Source organism: Loxodonta africana, chromosome 3, assembly GCF_030014295.1.
Source record: "Loxodonta africana isolate mLoxAfr1 chromosome 3, mLoxAfr1.hap2, whole genome shotgun sequence".
NCBI lineage: Eukaryota > Metazoa > Chordata > Mammalia > Proboscidea > Elephantidae > Loxodonta > Loxodonta africana.
Window position 1 is genome coordinate 138,291,592 of NC_087344.1, and position 18,888 is coordinate 138,310,479.

General features: G+C 34.6%; 1 protein-coding gene across 1 annotated transcript in view; it reads left to right on the top strand.

Annotated features, from left to right (window-relative positions):
* DPYD (dihydropyrimidine dehydrogenase) overlaps positions 1 to 18,888 on the top strand; it is a 972,677-nt gene that overhangs the window by 262,903 nt on the left and 690,886 nt on the right. The window contains exons 6-8 of the mRNA XM_010598084.3: positions 2,654 to 2,850; positions 8,496 to 8,577; positions 15,462 to 15,549. Coding sequence (XP_010596386.1) covers positions 2,654 to 2,850; positions 8,496 to 8,577; positions 15,462 to 15,549 — 367 coding nt within the window. The remainder of the gene's footprint in view (positions 1 to 2,653; positions 2,851 to 8,495; positions 8,578 to 15,461; positions 15,550 to 18,888) is intronic.

The following is an 18,888-nucleotide window of genomic DNA, read 5'->3' on the forward strand; positions in this document are numbered from 1 at the left end:
TCACACTGATTAAGTGCTCGGCTGCTAACTGAAAGGTTGGTGGTTTGAACCTACCAGCGGCTCTTAGGGAGAAAGATGTGGCAGTCTGCTTCTGTAAAGATTACAGCCTTGGAAACCCTATGGGGCAGTTCTACTCTATCTTACAGGGTCACTGTGAGTTGGAATCAACTAACAGCAACTGGTGGTGATGTTGAATACTTGTTCATAATACTTGGCTTCAAGTTTTAAGTAAAATAATGTTTGTTTTTATATATTTTGAATAACAAGCTTTATTAAAGTAGTTGGTGGTATTTGTGGGGTGATTTCAAGGAAGCATAAAAGTCTGTCTCCCCCATACCTCATTCCCAAGAAGAACTTCCATCTATATCTCTTGATTTTTCCCTGGGATTCCACACAGATTTTACTGTTCTACCTATTAAAAGCAAATAACACTGTGAGGTAACCCATTAGATATTAGAAATAATTTATGCTAGGCTTTAGTATGAATTTATAAGCCAATTCTATTCATAGTCAAGTTTTGATGGAAGGAGAAAAATGTTGGTTTGATTTTTCTTTGGGTTCTGTCTGTTTCTCTTTGTATGTAACTGCAATTATATATGACTTTGTAATTAGGTGAAACTGTATAGGCTTATAATTGTAAAATATTGCTGGTAGTTGCCCTTTTTATTATTATGAATTGTTCTTCTTTAACTTTAGTAATGCATCTTGCCTTAAAGTCTAATACGTCTGATAATGATATACATATACCAGCTTTCTTTTAGTTTTTTTTTTTTTATATCAGCTTTGTTTTAGTTAGTGTTTGCATGGCATAAATTTTTCTACCTTTTAACTTTACATATTTCTGTGTCCTGACATTTTAAGGTGTGTCTTTTTTACAGTGTTTGTCTTTTAATTGAAGTTTTAGTACACTTACATTTAATGTAATTATTGCTATATTTTAAGTTTATATTCATCATCTTACTGTGTGTTTTCTGGTTCTCCACCCCCCCCCCCGTCATTTAATATAATTTTCTGACTTTTGGATTAATGAAGTATGCATTTTTATTCCACTCACCTCCCCAACACACACACACCTTAGCTAGTTGTATATTCTTTTACTATTATTGTGGAGGTATAACATATAACCTAAACTGAATAGTCTAATATGCATTAGTATTCTTACCCCTTCCTATTTAAACTCCCATGCCTTTTGTCATGCATTTTAGCTTTCATTTATCTTAAACCTTGCATGACATTATTATTATTGTTACTTTATACAGTCAATATTAATTTATATTTACCCACAAGTTTATAATTATCAGTCCTATTTTTGGGGTTATTCCTTACTGTATTTCTGTGTTTCTGTCTGAGATAATTTGCATTCTTCCTGAAGAAGTTCCTTTAGTGTTGTTTTATACTTGTTTTTGTTGCTAATTCTGCAAATATATTTCACCTTCCATTCCAGGGACATTTTTCCTTCTGAATAGAATTGTAGAAGGTATTTTCTTGCAGTTCTTAAAAAATATCATTTCATTGTCCCAAGTCAGTAGCAGAGGTAACTCAAGGATGGGTTGATTATCTTCCTCTAGTTTGCCCCGCTTATAACTATAAAAAAAAAAAAAAAAATAGCCCTCAAGAAGTCCTAGCTATATCCTGGAGGTGTTTATGAGGGCTCCTTCTTCTTTAGCCACTCCTTTTTTTATACTCTAGTTTTTGTTTTCTCTGGACCATTAGAGTTTAGAAAGCTCTCTTCTGCTTTACAGCAGGTTTCCATTTAGATTCTTAGACTTTTGTGCTGTGTAGCTTGAGAATTAAGCTCATTTCTCTGTATTTTCTTCAGCTCCGTGTTCCTGGCCTCTTCCATTTCCTAAACCCCAAGTCTCTAGGCTTAGAGGATTGGCAGTATCTCTCTTGTTGTCTCTTCTGAGCTTTGACCTTCTTAAAGATTCTTAGCTCTTTCTTCCTCTACTAAGTGGAAAATGCCCTCAGGGGAAAAGTGACTCCTAAACTATCATCTCATTGCTGCTCTTCTCTCTGAGATCTTGGTCTCTAAAGTCTGACTTGCTTCAGTAGCTCTCCAGTGCTTCAAACAGATTTTTCAGATTTTATCCTTGAAAGCCAATCTATCATAACCAAAAGTCAACAAATTGTTTACTGAATGTCTACCATGCACCAAGAATGGTTCTAACTGCTGGTAATACAATGGTAAGGCGTATTTAAAGAAATACCAAAACATATATGTGTGTGTTTATATATACGACTCATTCCTTGACTCGAGCTAATGTTCTACTGCCTAAAATGGAAAAATGAAACATAAACAGGTAAATCTGCAGTGGTTATGTTAGAGGTAGACCAAGTATGCCTTGGGAGCTCAGAGAAGGAGCAGAGCACATAACCTCGCATGGAGGTGGGAGTCAGGAAGGTGAGTCAGGAATGCTTCCTAGAGGAGGTCTCAACATAGAAAGTAATTTCCAAGATTAAGAATGAGCTAGTCAGGTGTAAGTCATCATCTCCTTGACTCAGCAGAGCCTCTAACTATGTCACATTATTATTGATAATTTATTATTTATTACTATTGTAAAACACTAATGAGTTTGAAACTTATTAAAAATATGTTTTGAGTGTGCAAAAGGTAGTCTTAAAATTTTAACAATGGCAATCGATTTCTCCATAGGTGTTCAAAGCAATGAATATCCCACAAATCAGAAATCCTTCTCTGCCTCCCCCAGAAAAAATGCCTGAAGCCTATTCTGCAAAGATTGCTCTTTTTGGTGGTGGGCCTGCAAGTATAAGTTGTGCTTCCTTTTTGGCTCGATTAGGCTACTCTGACATCACTATATTTGAAAAACAAGAATATGTTGGTGGTTTAAGGTAATGCCTACATTTATATTTATAGTAACAAAAATGATGGGGTAAAACAATTATGAATATTATTGGTTCATTATCATATAGAAACTTCAAGCTCACAGATGGTATTTTAAATGTTCTTTTTCCAAATGTTCAAATTTTGATTACATTACTCACTTAAATTTTCCAGTTGGCTTGAAGCAATATTTATTTAAAAATTTCTCTGCCTAATTCTATGAATTCAAGATGGATCTCAGTAAAATATTTTATGGCTACCAATTTAGGAAAAATTGTTTTATCCCTGTGAATCTTTGCTTTAATGAAGATATATCTAAAAATCATGGAAATTAGTGATGGGGAAAAGCAACTTCTATAGAATATTAGACTATTCATTTTTTCTTGCACAGTTCCTGCTCATATATTTTCTGCTTATAATCTCCTAAATCTTGCATATGATTGTAAGTATGTCAGAGTCTACTGAAAATGTACTGTTGTAATATATGTTTATGGAGTGTTTGTCCCATTAATACCTTGTTAATATTTGATATTAATCAGCACCATTATTTTAAGCAAGGATTCAGTCTCATAGTCATTTTATTTACATGACAATTTATATATGAAATGGAAAATATTCACTTTATATCAGTGACTTTCAGATATTTGAGTCAAGCTTAGCAAATAGGTGGAGTTTGGTGTTTTTTAAAATAAGTGAGACTCTTATGATCACAGAGAAATAAAACTTATTATGAGTAGGGAGTGGATATTGCTTAAAGCATTCAATGTAAAAATAAGAAATAATTTGAATGAATGATATTGCTCAATTTGTTATTTTCCCTAAGCGTGCCATCTTGCATAAGAAAAAGTATGTACAACCATTTGGCCTAACTCTCGCTATATTTAGAATTTAAATTTGTGATTGCTACTGAACCATTCTTTAAGCAATGTATTTATCATATTTAGTCTTCACGGAATAAATTTAATGAAATTATAACTGTAATTTGTGCTTACATTTTTTACATTTTTCTGGCACCTCTAAATATTTGTTAATAAATGTATAAACTTCAATATTGGCCAAATGAAAATATGCTAAACCCAGGATAAGCTATCATTAATATATAACTTCAGCAGACTCATCAGGCAAACATATCACGTAGTAGGAAGACCTTTTAGAGAAAATATGATGATTAAATAAAGCTGAAGAGTAAGTAACCTGATTGTCAAGAATTAATTATTTTTCTGTATTGATATTTCGCCACTAGGAGTTTTACATATATTTTATTTATTTGTTTTCCTGGGTAGCGAAATACCCAATACGTTATTTTGCTGGATTTAGACTATCTCTTTTAATGGTATTTTACCTCAGCTTTATTAATTAGGAAAAACAATCTATTAACAACATGTGTATAAGCATTATACATTTTTTCCAATTATACACATCAGTGAATATGTGCACTAATTTCAAAAGTATGAACTGAGTTGTGTGCCCTGAAAAAATAGAAAAGAAAATCTTTGCCCGTTTAATTGCCTTTTCACAAGAAGACTAAAATGGAAATAGCCCTGTTTGGGAATTATTCTCTGTTGGTAGGTGATTATTATGACTGTTAGCACCTCTATCACTTTTTAAACTCAAATGCAAACTAGACACCTAAATCATATAATTTGGCACAAAACTCGTGCCTTTATATATTTGCTGAACATTTTCTAATAGGACAGATAATGCCTGGATTAATGACCAAACTTTCCTTTTTGTCTTTTTTACTTATTTTCTTTCCTTAGCCTTTGACTCTTCCCAGTATCTAGCGACAATATGAAGCATTTAATTCTCCCTTGGATCATCCCATGGTAGAGACATTCTGCGTTGCTGTTATTAAAAAACAAACAAACAAACAAACAAACAAACAAACGCGTTACCATCGAGTCGATTCTGACTCCTAGTGACCCTGTAGGGCAGAGTAGAACTGCCCCATGCGGTTTCCAAGGCTGTAAATCTTTACAGAAGCAGACAGCCACATCTTTCTCCTATGAAGTGGCTGATGGGTTCCAACCGCCGGCCGTTCAGTTATCAGGAAAGCACTTATCCATGGCGCCACCAGGGCTCCTTGTCACTGTTACAGGATTATAAAAACTGACACTGAAATTTGAGCAGAATTATAGCCACAAAACTTTTTTGTTAATTTATTTTCTCACTTACAGATGTCTCTCATTCTCTTGTATCTCCAAAGTAGCTAAAAAAGATTACATTAGTTTTGTATTTGAAATCAATTGCTTAAAGAGGTAATGTCAAGTTTTACCATTCCTTCTCCTTGCACCCATACGGATTCTTTTATCACAGGTGAATGAGTATAACAACCATTTAAAAAAAAAAAACCATTGGAGTTGTTAAAATATACCCAGAACTTAATCCCTATTGTACTGAATACAATTGATTTGATTATTTCTGATGCTGCAACAAATTCATAAAATAATCAGTTTTCCTTCTTCCTACTGTGGTTTCTTTTTTTTAGGACATGAGTCTAAAACAGTTAAAAGGGCTTGAAATTATAATAAGAAAGATAAAGATAGTGTTAAGTATGCATGCACATATGTATTTTCTGATTTTGTCTTTTTCTTCTTATGGAAAATTAATATATATGAACTATGAAATATTTATTGGGATAGTCAGGGCAATATTGCCCTTTGCTTTAGCTATTAAAAATGTTACAGTTTTTTCATTATGCATGTGGATTGACAATAAAGGGAAACGAGGTCTAGTTGAAATAGCTATAAAAAAATAGCAGTAGAAAATGTTTTGAAAACGTATGTGGTGCAACACACACATTCACAAAATCTGGTAACTTTAAAATAATGAATGAAAGTAAAGCTATATCAAAGTACGAGAATTGCAGCTTTAAAAAAATGGAAAGGAGTTGTCATAGGTAAATTCCACTTACCTGAAAGAAGCATGAACATACAAGAAAGATTTTTGTTATATGTCCCCCACTCCACTGAGTAACTGAGTGATTTTTGATTGCCACTAAGAAGACTTTATTTTAAAACCTTAGATTGTTAACAGGGCACAGACAGAAGAAGAAAAATGCCTTCATAAGCCAAACAAACCTGCAAAGTGATCTTTCGTATCAAATTCCATCTTATGTCTTTTATCTGTTTTCTTATTAAATAGTCTTGAGGGGTAATCTCATTTAGTTTCCTGGTTTAATTACACCTCCCCTGGTAATTACTTAAAAGAATAATATCTGTCCTGAAATTCTCTTTGTCCTGATCAACAGACTCATACGTACAAACCCTATCTATCTTTTCTTCATAAAGTTCACAACACCAGTATTGTTCCTCTTTCTGAGTTTGCCATATCACAGGTGGAATCACCCAGAAATATGGGAATTATCTGAACTACTCTCAATTTCCTGGTGATTATATTTTCTGGTAGAGCCCTGGTGGTGCAGTAGTTAAGAGCTCAGCTGCTAACCAAAAGGTTGGCAGTTTGAATCTACCAGGCACTCCTTGGAAACCTTATGGGGCTGTTCCACTCTGTCCTATAGGGTCACTATGAGTCAGAATCTACTCTGTGGCAATGGGGGTTTGGTTTTATTTTGTTTATATTTTGGGAATACTTCTAAAAATGTCTTCTTATCCTTCCATCTCCGTTGTCCTTAATGTCTCACTTCCTGCACTGCTGCAATACCTTCCAAATGGTTCTCTTGACTTCCTGACTTGTCCTTTTCAAATCCTTTCTCCTCATGGTTTTCAGATCTGATAATATCACTGTTTTGCTTGAAATCTTTCAATATTTCTCCATAATTTAAGAGATAAAAGGTGTGGCATGGCACAGGAGGCCCTCCATGACCTAACATCTACCTGTCTTTTCTCTTTCATTCATTCCTTGTGTAAGTATTTGTTGATCACCTACTGTATGTACCTCAGGCACTAGAGCTACAACAGGGAACATTCTAGCAGTGAGAAGACAGACAGTAAACAAAGAAAGAGAAAATATGTTAAGTAATGATAAGTGCAACGAAGGAGTTTAGTGGCATATGTAGGATATTTGATGCCTGGAGTGGATAATACTTGTCTTCTAGTCTGAACTATAAAATTATTTCTACTAAGAATCATGTAGTATAAATGATAATTAGCTTTTTATTCATTCTTATGAAACAAAACATTGACAATTAAAGCAAAAATAATTTCATTATCAAAGATATTGTTCACATTGTTGCTCCTATTGATCCTGCAAAGTGACAGAATTGAAGTAATTCATTCATTTCCTAATTTAAACAATCAAGTCTTTAAACAATGGAATACACCTACTCCTCATTTATCAGCTATCTCATTATCCGACGTTTCCCACTTACGACAATAGTAAAAATTCTACTATCCTACTATTTTGCGTATTAAGCAGGAAGCCCCAAGCCTTGGTAACTTTCCAGGTCTGCAGGGCAGAGGAGACTCCTGGATCACAAAGGGCTTGCAGGGGTGGAAGGGGAGCCCTGCAGGTAACTCTGCAAGGGAAGCTCTGGTCCAGCATAGGAGGAAGGTGGAGTGGTTAAGCTGTGGGCCCTCCAGTCACACAGCAGGGCTTTCTCCAGGTTTGTCTCCTCCAAGCCTCCAGCACAGAGGAGTAATACATAACTGGACTTGTCACAGTGATGAGCACATCAGTAAATCATAACTGTTATTGTTTTCATGATCATATTTTCTAAATAAAATCGGACAAATGAATGGTCTGAAAACAGAAAAAAAAAAAATCCTCCATTTTAACATAATGCCAACTTTTGCATAACAACCTGGTCTTTGGAAGCATGTCTGTAAGTGATCAGTGGGTGCAGTATTACAGGGGTGGAGACGTATACTGTTGGCAGGGAGTTGACGTGAGAAACGTCTATAGCTGAACCAGTGTGTATTAGGGATCACTGTTTAACTGAGATTTTTCAGATTAACTTCCCTGTAGAACTTAATGCTTATTAAAGAATGGGTAATAAGAATGGGATAATTTCAACCTTCCACATATATACCTATATATTACATAAAAAGTACTATAGTATAGTACATATACTATATGTTGTTGTTAATTGCCATTGAGTCAGTTCTAACTCATAGTGACCCCGTGTATAAAAGAATGAACATCTGCACAGTCGTGGGCCATCTTCACAATTATTGCTGTTTGAACCCCTTATGGAAGCCACCGTGTCAGTCCATTTCGTTGAGGGTCTTCCTTTTTTTTTCACTGACCATCTGCTTTACTGCATATACTATATACTCTACATTCAGTAACTGTAAGTATTATTTAGAATTTAGACCCACAGTTACCTTATTGAATTTAAAAGTGTCGGAATTGCTTTCGATCAATTTGCTATTCATTATCTGTTCTCCATGGGTTGTAATATATTTATTTCTACATCGGCTTCTTCTGTAGCTTTTGTTATAGTTGAAAGTTGCCACTGAGTTGGCTCTGACTCATGGCAAACTTATATATATAACAGAAGGAAACGTTGCCCACATAATATTTTGCCATGCAACTAAAAATTTGAATATCCTCGGGCACACATTATGTGATATGCAAAATATCCCTGTAAGAGATACTTATTCCTTTAATACTGATCAATAAAGACACGTTGCATTTTTTAAGACAGGTCTTTTTTTTTTTTTTCTCAAATGCTTCTTTCTTTTTGTTTTAGTACATCTGAAATCCCTCAATTCCGGCTGCCGTATGATGTTGTGGATTTTGAAATTGAGCTTATGAAGGACCTTGGTGTAAAGGTAAATACTGCTCAAAGAAAAAGAGTAAGCTCTAAAGACCAACAGCAAAATGTCATGCATTTTGAGAAAGAACAATTAAAAGCTACACCAGGCAGAAGCAGAAAGATGCTTCCCCTTGCTTAGGGCATTTGTCTGTCTAGTGTCTGAATGCCACTAGCCTGGAAAAGGGCAATCAATAGTTCTCATCTGGCACGCCTGCATGTGATTAATTGTCTGTAAGAAACAAATTCCTAAATTGCTTTAGGGGTTCAGTGCAGCTAATAGGAGGATTTGGTTTCTTTAATCATGTTTTTTGCATGCAAATTGTGCACACTCTGAAATATTCACATTTCACAATTTGGAGTGTGGCTTCTTACAGTGGTTTATTTTTACTTATGATGTGTATCATATTAGTGATGGTAATGTGATAACCCTCTCTCAACATAAGCGCTAAGTGACTGGGGTAAAAACAACAGCTTTGTGTTATTGTTTTGTGAACTAAATATTGTGTTGTTTGTTTTAAGATAGTTGAAAAGTTGATGCATTGTGTTTTTAATATATAACTGTTAGATGCTGCCATTTTCAATTAATTACGAATATACCCTGGCAGTTCACTTGCACATGTTGTTATTGTTGTTTCAAAAATGTTAATTTTCCTTAGAGATATAGCACAATAGCTTAGCAAAGTACTATGATTTACATAATATATTCTGTAAGTAAATGCAACAGATATTTTGAAAAGTGATTAAGGAACTACTCTTGGCTCTTGCATTTAGCCAATAAAGATTAAAATTAATTAATAAAATGAGAAACACTCAAAACAATGTTTCTGTTATTTTGCCCTTCTAAATAATTTTATTTGGCAATGACGGGGTGATGAAACATGTAAACATAATCACTAAACAAAAAGTGTGAAAGCAAGAACACGGTACAGGTGGTCCCCAACTTACAACCCGGTTCCATTCAGGAGACTCTGCTGTAAATTGGTTCTGACATAATTTGAAAACCTCTTATATATTTATTTTTTTTTAAGTTTTCGTTATTATTGTCTTTTATTATCAATAAATTTATTTTTATAAATCGGATCTTTATTTGTCTTTGCGGGTTGGAAACATTACATATGAACTTACAGATATATTTTAATACATGCATAAAAAATACACAGATCATAAAAATTTACCCAGATGATGAAGAAGAGTTGGATAACACTGGCATTTTGTCCATTGCAGTAATTACTCCACTTGTGGAAGGTTCTGGATCATTTGGATTATCCCTGGGAATGAGAATAGCATTTCTAGTCAGAAAACTAGTTACAGTTGTCTGTATGGTCCTTTTCTTTTTTTCTTCCTATATTTTGAGGGTAACATTTCACTCCTCCCTGAATCTGCCTGTTGACGTTAGCAGAGAAATCAGCGTTTGGGTTCATGTTTTCAAGCAACTGAGGTCCCCAATTTAGTTTAGAAAAAACACCCGAGAATGATAATATAAGCAAATTATGAGCTGCAGCATTGTATGTACTACATATTATTAACAATAAGATGTACATTTGAAAAAAAGAGGGTCGTAAGTGCAGTTTGCTGTAACTCAAATACATCGTAAATCGGCGACTATCTGTATGGTTGTGCATAACTTTATGAAAAGCCAACCATCAAAAATGCAATGTTCAACATAAATAATTTAGGGGGGATTATTTGCTTTACAAAAATGTATTTTGAAAATTTATTTAAATGTCTTTTATTTTTAATATAAATTGTAACCTAAATGCCTTTAAATAAGAAAATGCTTATTTATTAAGACTTTGAACTAATAAATTAGGGTTTACTACCAATTGGAAAGGAATCAGAAATTAATTTTACAAATTTTTGAATTTATTATGTAAGTAATTGCAAAGATGCATTTAATTTTCACAGTATATTGAATACATTGCATAAATTAAAACATGCTCATAATTCTTATATGAAAAGTCATCAAGATATAATAGCAGTCAATGTAATGAGTGCAAGAAAATATGTATTTTAGTTGTAATCATGCTACACTCTTACTTTATATTCATATAACCTTGGCAAAGTAAATTAATGCTCCTAACCTTGGTCTGTTTAAAAGTGAAAATATGCTGCTAACATCTGTATAAAATATACACGTATCTGTTTATATATGCATAGAGTATCTCTGGAAAGTTATAAGAATCTCATAGCACTGATTACCTCTGGAAATGTGTGAGAAAGACATCATTTTGTACATTTTGAATTCTGAACCCTATGATTTTATTACATTATTGAGAAAAAATTAAAACCTAAGATAATAAGGAGGTTAATAATAATGTCTTGCCCGCTTCTCGTGGTGTTTGGAGATGCAAAGGAGATAAAATATTCAAACTTGCTTTGTGAACCATGAATCACTATCTGAGGAGATGCAGCAATGAGATTCCTCTTCAGTTCTGGAATTCCTTGCATCTGTTCACGAGACACTTGCAGCATTTATGATCTTTCAACTTTTGTAAAATAGAAGATATGGTTTAAAAATGTGCCATACAGTTGTTACCTCCTTTCCCTCATCATCCACATTCTTCTTATAATTGGCCTCTGTTTGCCCTAAGTTATATACAATTGACATTATATATTTTAAAAAACAAAAAAAAAACAAACCAATTGCCATCAAGTCAGTTCAGACTCATAGCGACCTTGTAGGACAGAGTAGAGCTGCCCCATAGCGTTTCCAAGGAGCAGCTGATGGATTCGAACTGCTGACCTTTTTGTTTGCAGCCTAGCTCTTAACCACTGTGCCACCAGGGCTCCATATATTTTAAACTCAACAATAATTTCCTGAAAAGAAAACTGTTTGACCCCTGTCACTCTTCCTCCTTCCCTCTCCTTCTTGCCTCCCTTTACTTCCCTCCCACACTCTCCTTTTTCCTCTCCATCTTCCACTTCCTCTGTCTGTCTTTCCTTTCATGGTCTACCATTATCTTGTTTATCCTCCTATTCTTCTGTTTTTTTTTTTTTTTTTAATAGTTTTGTTTTATTTATTCAATAAATAATTATGCGGTTTACTTTTGCCATGTAGTATGCTGAGGACTAGTCTAGCACCATCATTTCTTTTCAAACTCCACGGTATTCTTAGTAGTTTAATGAGCATATCATTCAAATAACATAAACTCATCATATCTAAAACTGAATTTTATTTATCATCTTACCTCCCAGTTATCTCCTTTAGATGAATTTATTGTTGAATAATTTTTTTTCTTATGCATCTAATAACCTTATGGGGTCCCATGTGGTTAAGCGCTGAACAATTAACTCTTAACTGAAAGGTTAGTGTTTGAAACACACCTATAGGTGCCTTGGCAGTAAGGCCTGGTGATCTGCTTCCAAAATGTCACAGCTTTGAAAACCCTATGAAGCACAGTTCTGCTTTGCCCACACAGGATCCCAGTGAGTCAGATCAACTCGACAGCAACCAAGAACAAACTTATAGATTAGTTCTTTTTCTAAGATTTATTTTCTATTGATTCTTCATGAATTTTTTATGTCAAATATCATAAGAATATAATGAAAATGTTATTTACTATTTGTACTTTTCATATATTTTTTCTTACCCTATTTCATTGACTGGAATCTCTAGTGTGTTATAAAACAGCGATGATACATGGCCTTTTTTTCTTGTCTCTAAGGTAGAATTTTTAATCAGATCAAGTACTTTATTTTTCTAGTCTTAATTACAAAAATTTTTAGTTTTTTACAAAAAATTAATGAAGAAGAGGTGCTAAATTTTTCCAACTGCCCTTTCTTAAAACTTTGTTTTTATTATTAGCTGCTATTATAGAGTTGGCCCCCAACTCATGGCAACCCCATTTACAAAAGGATTAGACCACTGTGATCCATAGGGTTTTCACTGGCCGATTTTTCTAGACGTAGATCTCAAGGCCTTTCTTCCTAATCGGTCTTAGTCTGGTAACTGCACAGAAACCTGTTCAGCATCCCAGAAACAGGCAACTCTTCTTTAAAATGGGTGCATTTTAAAACATAGTTGCTGTTAATATGTTGGATTTCTGGAATATGTCTAGTTTGCATCGTATTTTATTGTATTTGCACATATAGAACTAGATTTGTTTTCTCAATGGTTTAAAAATTTTTCTTTGATATTCACTTATTTATACAATGAATATTAAGACTGGAAATTTAATAGTGATTAAGTGAAGTATTGACTTATTTTAGAGTTTGTTGCTGCTCTTGTAGAGTGTCAAATCTACTGAAAGCCTAATTTTGTTTTATTATTATTATTATTTTCTCTTATCTTTATGAGTTTTGTGTAATAGAAATATTCTAGCTTTATAAAAATACACATGCAATTACATTATTTTATTGTTCTCAAGAATATTGTCACGAGACTTACCTTTCTACTAAATTTGAAAAATTTATTCTTCTGACTTCAAAGCCTTTTTATGAGAGACAGAACTTGACAAACTTTTTTTCTTCATTTTTTCCATGGTTATTGGTCTTTTCCATTTACTTTAGTTTCACTTCAATTTGGCCAGTATGTATTTTCTACAAAAATCTTCCATTTCATTGAGACTTTTGAAATTATTGGCCTATATTTTTTTTATTTAAATATGCTATTCCTTAATAAAAAATAAATCTCACCTTACCTGTGATTATGTTTTCTTTCATATTTTTTAAAGTTATACATTGTGTTTACTCTTTTTTGCTTGATAATACTAGGTACTGGTTTCTTTACTTTTTTTTTTTTCTTGGTAATACTAAATAGTAGTTTCTCTAATTAATGTAGTCTTGGTTCTTTTTTTTTTTTTAAAAGAACCAACTCTCAGAGTTTTATGTCTTTTTATTCATTAATTTCTGACTTCATTTTTATTGTTTCCTCCTGCTATCTTTACCTTATTTGTTATTCTTTTTTAACAACTCTTGAGTTGCATACTTATTTAATTTTCATTTTTCCAGATAGAATAATGAAGGCATTGGAAATTATTAATTCCTCTCTGAATAAACCATGTCAGCATCCATAAGTTTTTGTTATTTTATTATTGCTATTTTTCTTTGAGTAATTGTAACTTTGTTTTTCCTTTTACACCAGAGTTGTTTCTGCATTCTTTATTTAGTTTTGTATCTCCTTTAATTAGTACATGGATTTTAAAAGTAGAATTTCCTTTTCTTTTTAACATGGTGCCTTTTTTTTTTTTCATTTTCAATTGCTTGTTTCAAAAATCATTTTCTTGATTTTTAAGTGCAAAAAAAACACACGTCTAATATTCATTACTGGTTTTGGAAGTAACTCATTTGTACAAATTAGTTTTTTAAAAATTTCTTTAGTGGCATGATCTTTTGTTTCAAAATGTTTTCACAGGTCTTGTATCTCATTTTGTTTAATTTTTTATTTTTTGCCATCCTTGAACAAAGGGAAGTATATCAAGCCTAGTATTTTTTCAAAAAGAGAATTAGAGAATTTTTCTTAGATCTGTTTCCTATCTACCTTGATTTTTCTTAAAACCATTTTTTACTTTTTGAATGCTGACTATACCAGTTAGCTCAGTGGATCAGCTTTTGAGGAGTCTGAGGAAAGCACCATGGTTGTGCGTGATGCCCCCTACGGGATGTGGATTCTTCTGTTTCCTTCCTGTCTTGGCTTTTGCATAGGGTCCAGCTTTCAGAATGTAGTTTTTTAATTTGATTGGTCTTTATTTCATGGGCCCACCTTGCCAGCATCTGCTCCTTCTTGCTATTATTATTCATGGTGGCAAGGAAGTACATTTCTGACACCTGCTTAAATCAGTTGCCATCAAGTCGATTCTGAGTCATGGCGACCCCATGTGTGTCAGAATAGAACTCTGCTCTGTGGGGTTTTCGATGGCCGATTGTTCAGACATAGATTTTCAGGCCTTTCTTCTGAGTTGCCTTTGGTGGACTCAGACCTCCAACCGTTTGGTCAGCAGGTGAATGTGTTAACCATTTGCACTACCCATTGTGTATTTGATTATATATTGAGTCAGGAACTGGATCTCATTCGTCACTTTATTGTTTAAAGAGCCCAGCATAATTTATTGAACATATTAAGCAAGCTGTGAAAGTTTATTAACCTAATTTTAATTACACTGACTTTGTTCCTGCTACTTCATTAAAAAGCAAAAATGCATTTAATTCTTAAATCTGTTAGTGTTGTGTATATTATACAATTTGGAGTGTATGTAAGCCCATGTATTAAAAGAAAAGAATTGTCTCGTATACAAATATTAGTCCAAAGGACTAATGGACCGCAACTACCATGGCCTCCACCATTCTGAGTCCAGTACAACTAGATGGTGTCTGGCTACCACCACTGACTGCTCTGACACAGATCACAATAGAGGGTTGCAGACAGAGCTGGAGAAAAATGTGGAACAAAATCCGAACTCACAAAAAAAGACCAGACTTACTGGCTTGACAAACACTGGAGAAACCTCGAGAGTATGGCTCCCAGACACCCTTTTAGCTCAGTAATGAAGTCATTCCCAAAGTTCACCATTCAGCCAAAAATTAGACAGGCCCATAAAACAGAACAAGACTAAAGAGGCAAGGACTAGAACAGCCTAGGGGCAAGGACTAGAAGGCAGGAGGAGACAGAAAATCTGGTAATAGGGAAGGCAAAGTGGAGAAGGGAGAGTGTCAGCATGTCGTGGGGCTGTTAACCAATGTCATAAAACAATACGTGTACTAGCTAACTGTTTAATGAGAAGCTAGTTTGTTCTGTAAACCTTCATCTAAAGTACAGTTAAAAGAAAAAGGTCTCATATATGCATACACACACACTCATAGAGAGTTAGTTTTGACTCTTTCAGTTCTTTTTGATGTTAAAGATTAAAGTTTTAATTAAGAAAATATGTTAAAACATACTATTTAAAATGTTATTTCTTATAGATAATTTGTGGTAAAAGCCTCTCAGTGAATGAAATGACTCTTAATACTTTGAAAGAGGAAGGCTACAAAGCTGCTTTCATTGGAATTGGTGAGTAGTTTACATTTAAATATTTTTATCTGTACTATTATTATTTTTTTTTTATTTTGTGACAATACAAGAAGAATGCCTGTCTTCATTGTCAGGACAGGAGTTGTATCTGTTTACGCACTGGTAGACAGATAAGAGTGGCCAAAGAAACTGAATTTCTGTTTTAGACCTAGATGTGTTGCCCCCTGATTACGGATAGACTTTGGTAAGACAGTTCTTATCTCACATTCTCTCAGTACATCATCATCGCCAGTGACATTCTGTAGGAGGCAAAATGTTTTCCATTCATGCCACAGAAGCAAAGACACTGGTCTCAGAGATGTCTAGATGCTGTAGCTTTCTCATTATTTATAACAATTTGACTAAATGATGATAAAGGACAGAGTTGGGTTTTTTTTTTTTTTTTTTTCCTTTTTATGCAATTTTTGGTCAAATTTTTTCTACAGGCTTCTCATATTAAATTGAATTTTAAAGACATTCATTCACACTTGTGAAAGTCACACAGTGGATATCTGCTAAGGTTCTTAATGTTTCTTATAGTTACATATTTTGCCTAAATATCCCAAAAGAGGTTGAATTTTCTAAAAATTTCTTTCGACTTACTTTTTACTGAGACCAAGAGAGAGAGAAAGAAACATACAAACAGTTGTTTTAATTTGATTTTTGAAGAATTTTATATTCTTTCTCTATTATGATTATACTATGGAGAATTATGGAAACTGTTGCTGTTGTTGTTAGGTGTTGTCGAGTTGGTTCTGACTCATAGCAACCCTATGCACAACAGAATGAAATGGTGCCCGGTCCTGCGCCATCCTTAAAATTGTTATGCTTGAGCCCATCGTTGCAGCCACTGTGTCAGTCCACTTCGTTCAGGGTCTTCCTCTTTTCTGCTGACCTTGTACTTTACCAAGCATGATGTCCTTCTCCAAGGACTGATCCCTCCTGACAACATGTCCAAAGTATGTAAGACGCAGTCTCGCCATCCTTGCTTCTAAGGAGCATTCTGGTTGTACTTCATCCAAGACAGATTTGTTCGTTCTTCTGGCAGTCCATGATATATTCAATATTCTTCACCAACACCACAATTCAAAGGCATCCATTCTTCTTCAGTCTTCCTTATTCATTGTCCAGCTTTCACATGCATATGATGCGATTGAAAATACCATGGCTTGGGTCAGGCGCTCCTTAGTCTTCAAGGTGATATATTTGCTCTTCAACACTTTAAGGAGGTCCTTTGCAGCAGATTTACCCAATGCGACGCATCTTTTAATTTTTTGACTGCTGCTTCCAAGGCTGTTGATTGTGGATCCAAGTAAAATGAAATCCTTGACAACTTCAATCTTTTCTCCATTTATCGTTATGTTGCTCATTGCTCCAGTTGTGAGGATTTTTGTTTTCTTTATGTTGAGGTGCAATCCATACTGAAGGCTGTGGTCTTTGATCTTCATTAGTAAGTGCTTCAAGTCCTCTTCACTTCCAGCAAGCAAGGTTGTGTCATCTGCATAACGCAGGTTGTTAATGAGTCTTCTTTTAATCCTGATGCCCCGTTCTTCTTCATATAGTCCAGCTTCTCTTATTATTTGTTCAGCATACAGATTGAATAGGTATGGTGAAAGAATACAACCCTTTCCTGACTTTAAACCATGCAGTGTCCCCTTGTTCTGTCCAAACAACTGCCTCTTGATCTATGTAAATGTTCCTCATGAGCACAATTAAGTGTTCTGAAATTCCCATTCGTTGCAATGTTATCCGTAATTTGTTATGATCCACACAGTCGAATGCCTTTGTATAGTCAATAAAACAGAGGTAAACATCCTTCTGGTGGTCTCTGCTTCCACCCAGGATCCATCTGACATCAGCAATGATATCCCTGGTTCCATGTCCTCTTCTGAAACCAGTCTGAATTTCTAGCAGTTCCCCGTCGATATACTGCTGCAGCCGTTTTTGAATGATCTTCAGCAGAATTTTACTTGCATGTGATATTAATGATATTATTCTATAATTTCCATATTTGGTTGGGTCATCTTTCTTGGAAATAGGCATAGACATGAATCTCTTCCGGTCAGTTGGCCAGGAAGCTGTCTTCCATATTTCTTGGCATAGACGAGTGAGCACCTCCAATGCTGCATCTGTTTGTTGAAACATCTCAATTGATATTCCATCGATTGCTGGAGCCTTGTTTTTCGCCAATGCCTTCAGAGTGGCTTGGACTTCTTCCTTCAGTACCATCGGTTCCTGATCATATGCGACCTCTGGAAATGGTTGAACATCACTAATTCTTTTTGGTATAATGACTCTGTATTTCTTCCATTTTCTTTTGATGCTTCCTGGGTCATTTAATATTTTCCCCATAGAATCCTTCACTATTGCAACTCGAGGCTTGGATTTTTTCTTCAGTTCTTTCAGCTTGAGAAGCACCGAGCGTGTTCTTCCCTTTTGGTTTTCCATTTCCAGCTCTTTGCACATGTCATTATAATACTTTACTTTGTCTTCTCAAGCCGCCCTTTGAAACCTTCTGTTTAGTTCTTTTACTTCCTCAAATCTTCCTTTTGCTTTAGCTGGCTGACGTTCGAGAGCAAGTTTCAGAGTCTCCTCCAACATCCATCTTTCTTTCTTTCCTGTCTTTTCAATGACTTCTTGCTTTCTTCATGTATGATGTCCTTCCACAACTCATCCGGTCTTTGGTCATCGGTGTTCAATGCATCAAATCTACTCTTCAGATGGTCTCTTAATTCAGGTGGGAGATACTAAAGGTCATATTTTGGCTCTCGTGGACTTGCTCTGATTTTCTTCCGTTTCACCTTGAATTGCATATGAGCAATTTATGGCTGTTCCACGGTCAGCCCCTGGCCTTGATCTGACTGATGATATTGAGCTTTTCCATCATCTCTTTCCACAGATGTAGTCAATTTGATTTCTGTGTGTTGCATCTGGCAAGGTCCATGTATATAGTTGCCATTTATGTTGGTGAAAGAAGGTATTTACAGTGAAGAAGTTGTTGGTATTGCAAAATTCTATCATTCGATCTCCGGCATTGTTTCTATCACCAAGGCCATATTTTCTAACTACCAATACTTCTTCTTTGTTTCCAACTTTCGCATTAAAATCACCAGTAACTATCAACGCATCTTGATTGCATGTTCGATCCATTTCAGAATGTAGAAGCTGATAAAAATCTTCTATTTCTTCATCTTTGGCCCTAGTGGCTGGTGCATATATTTGAATAATAGTCGTATTCACTGGTCTTCCTTATAAGCGTATGGATATTATGCTATCACTGACAGCATTGTACTTCAGGATAGATCTTGAAATGTTCTTTTTGACAATGCATGCATCGCC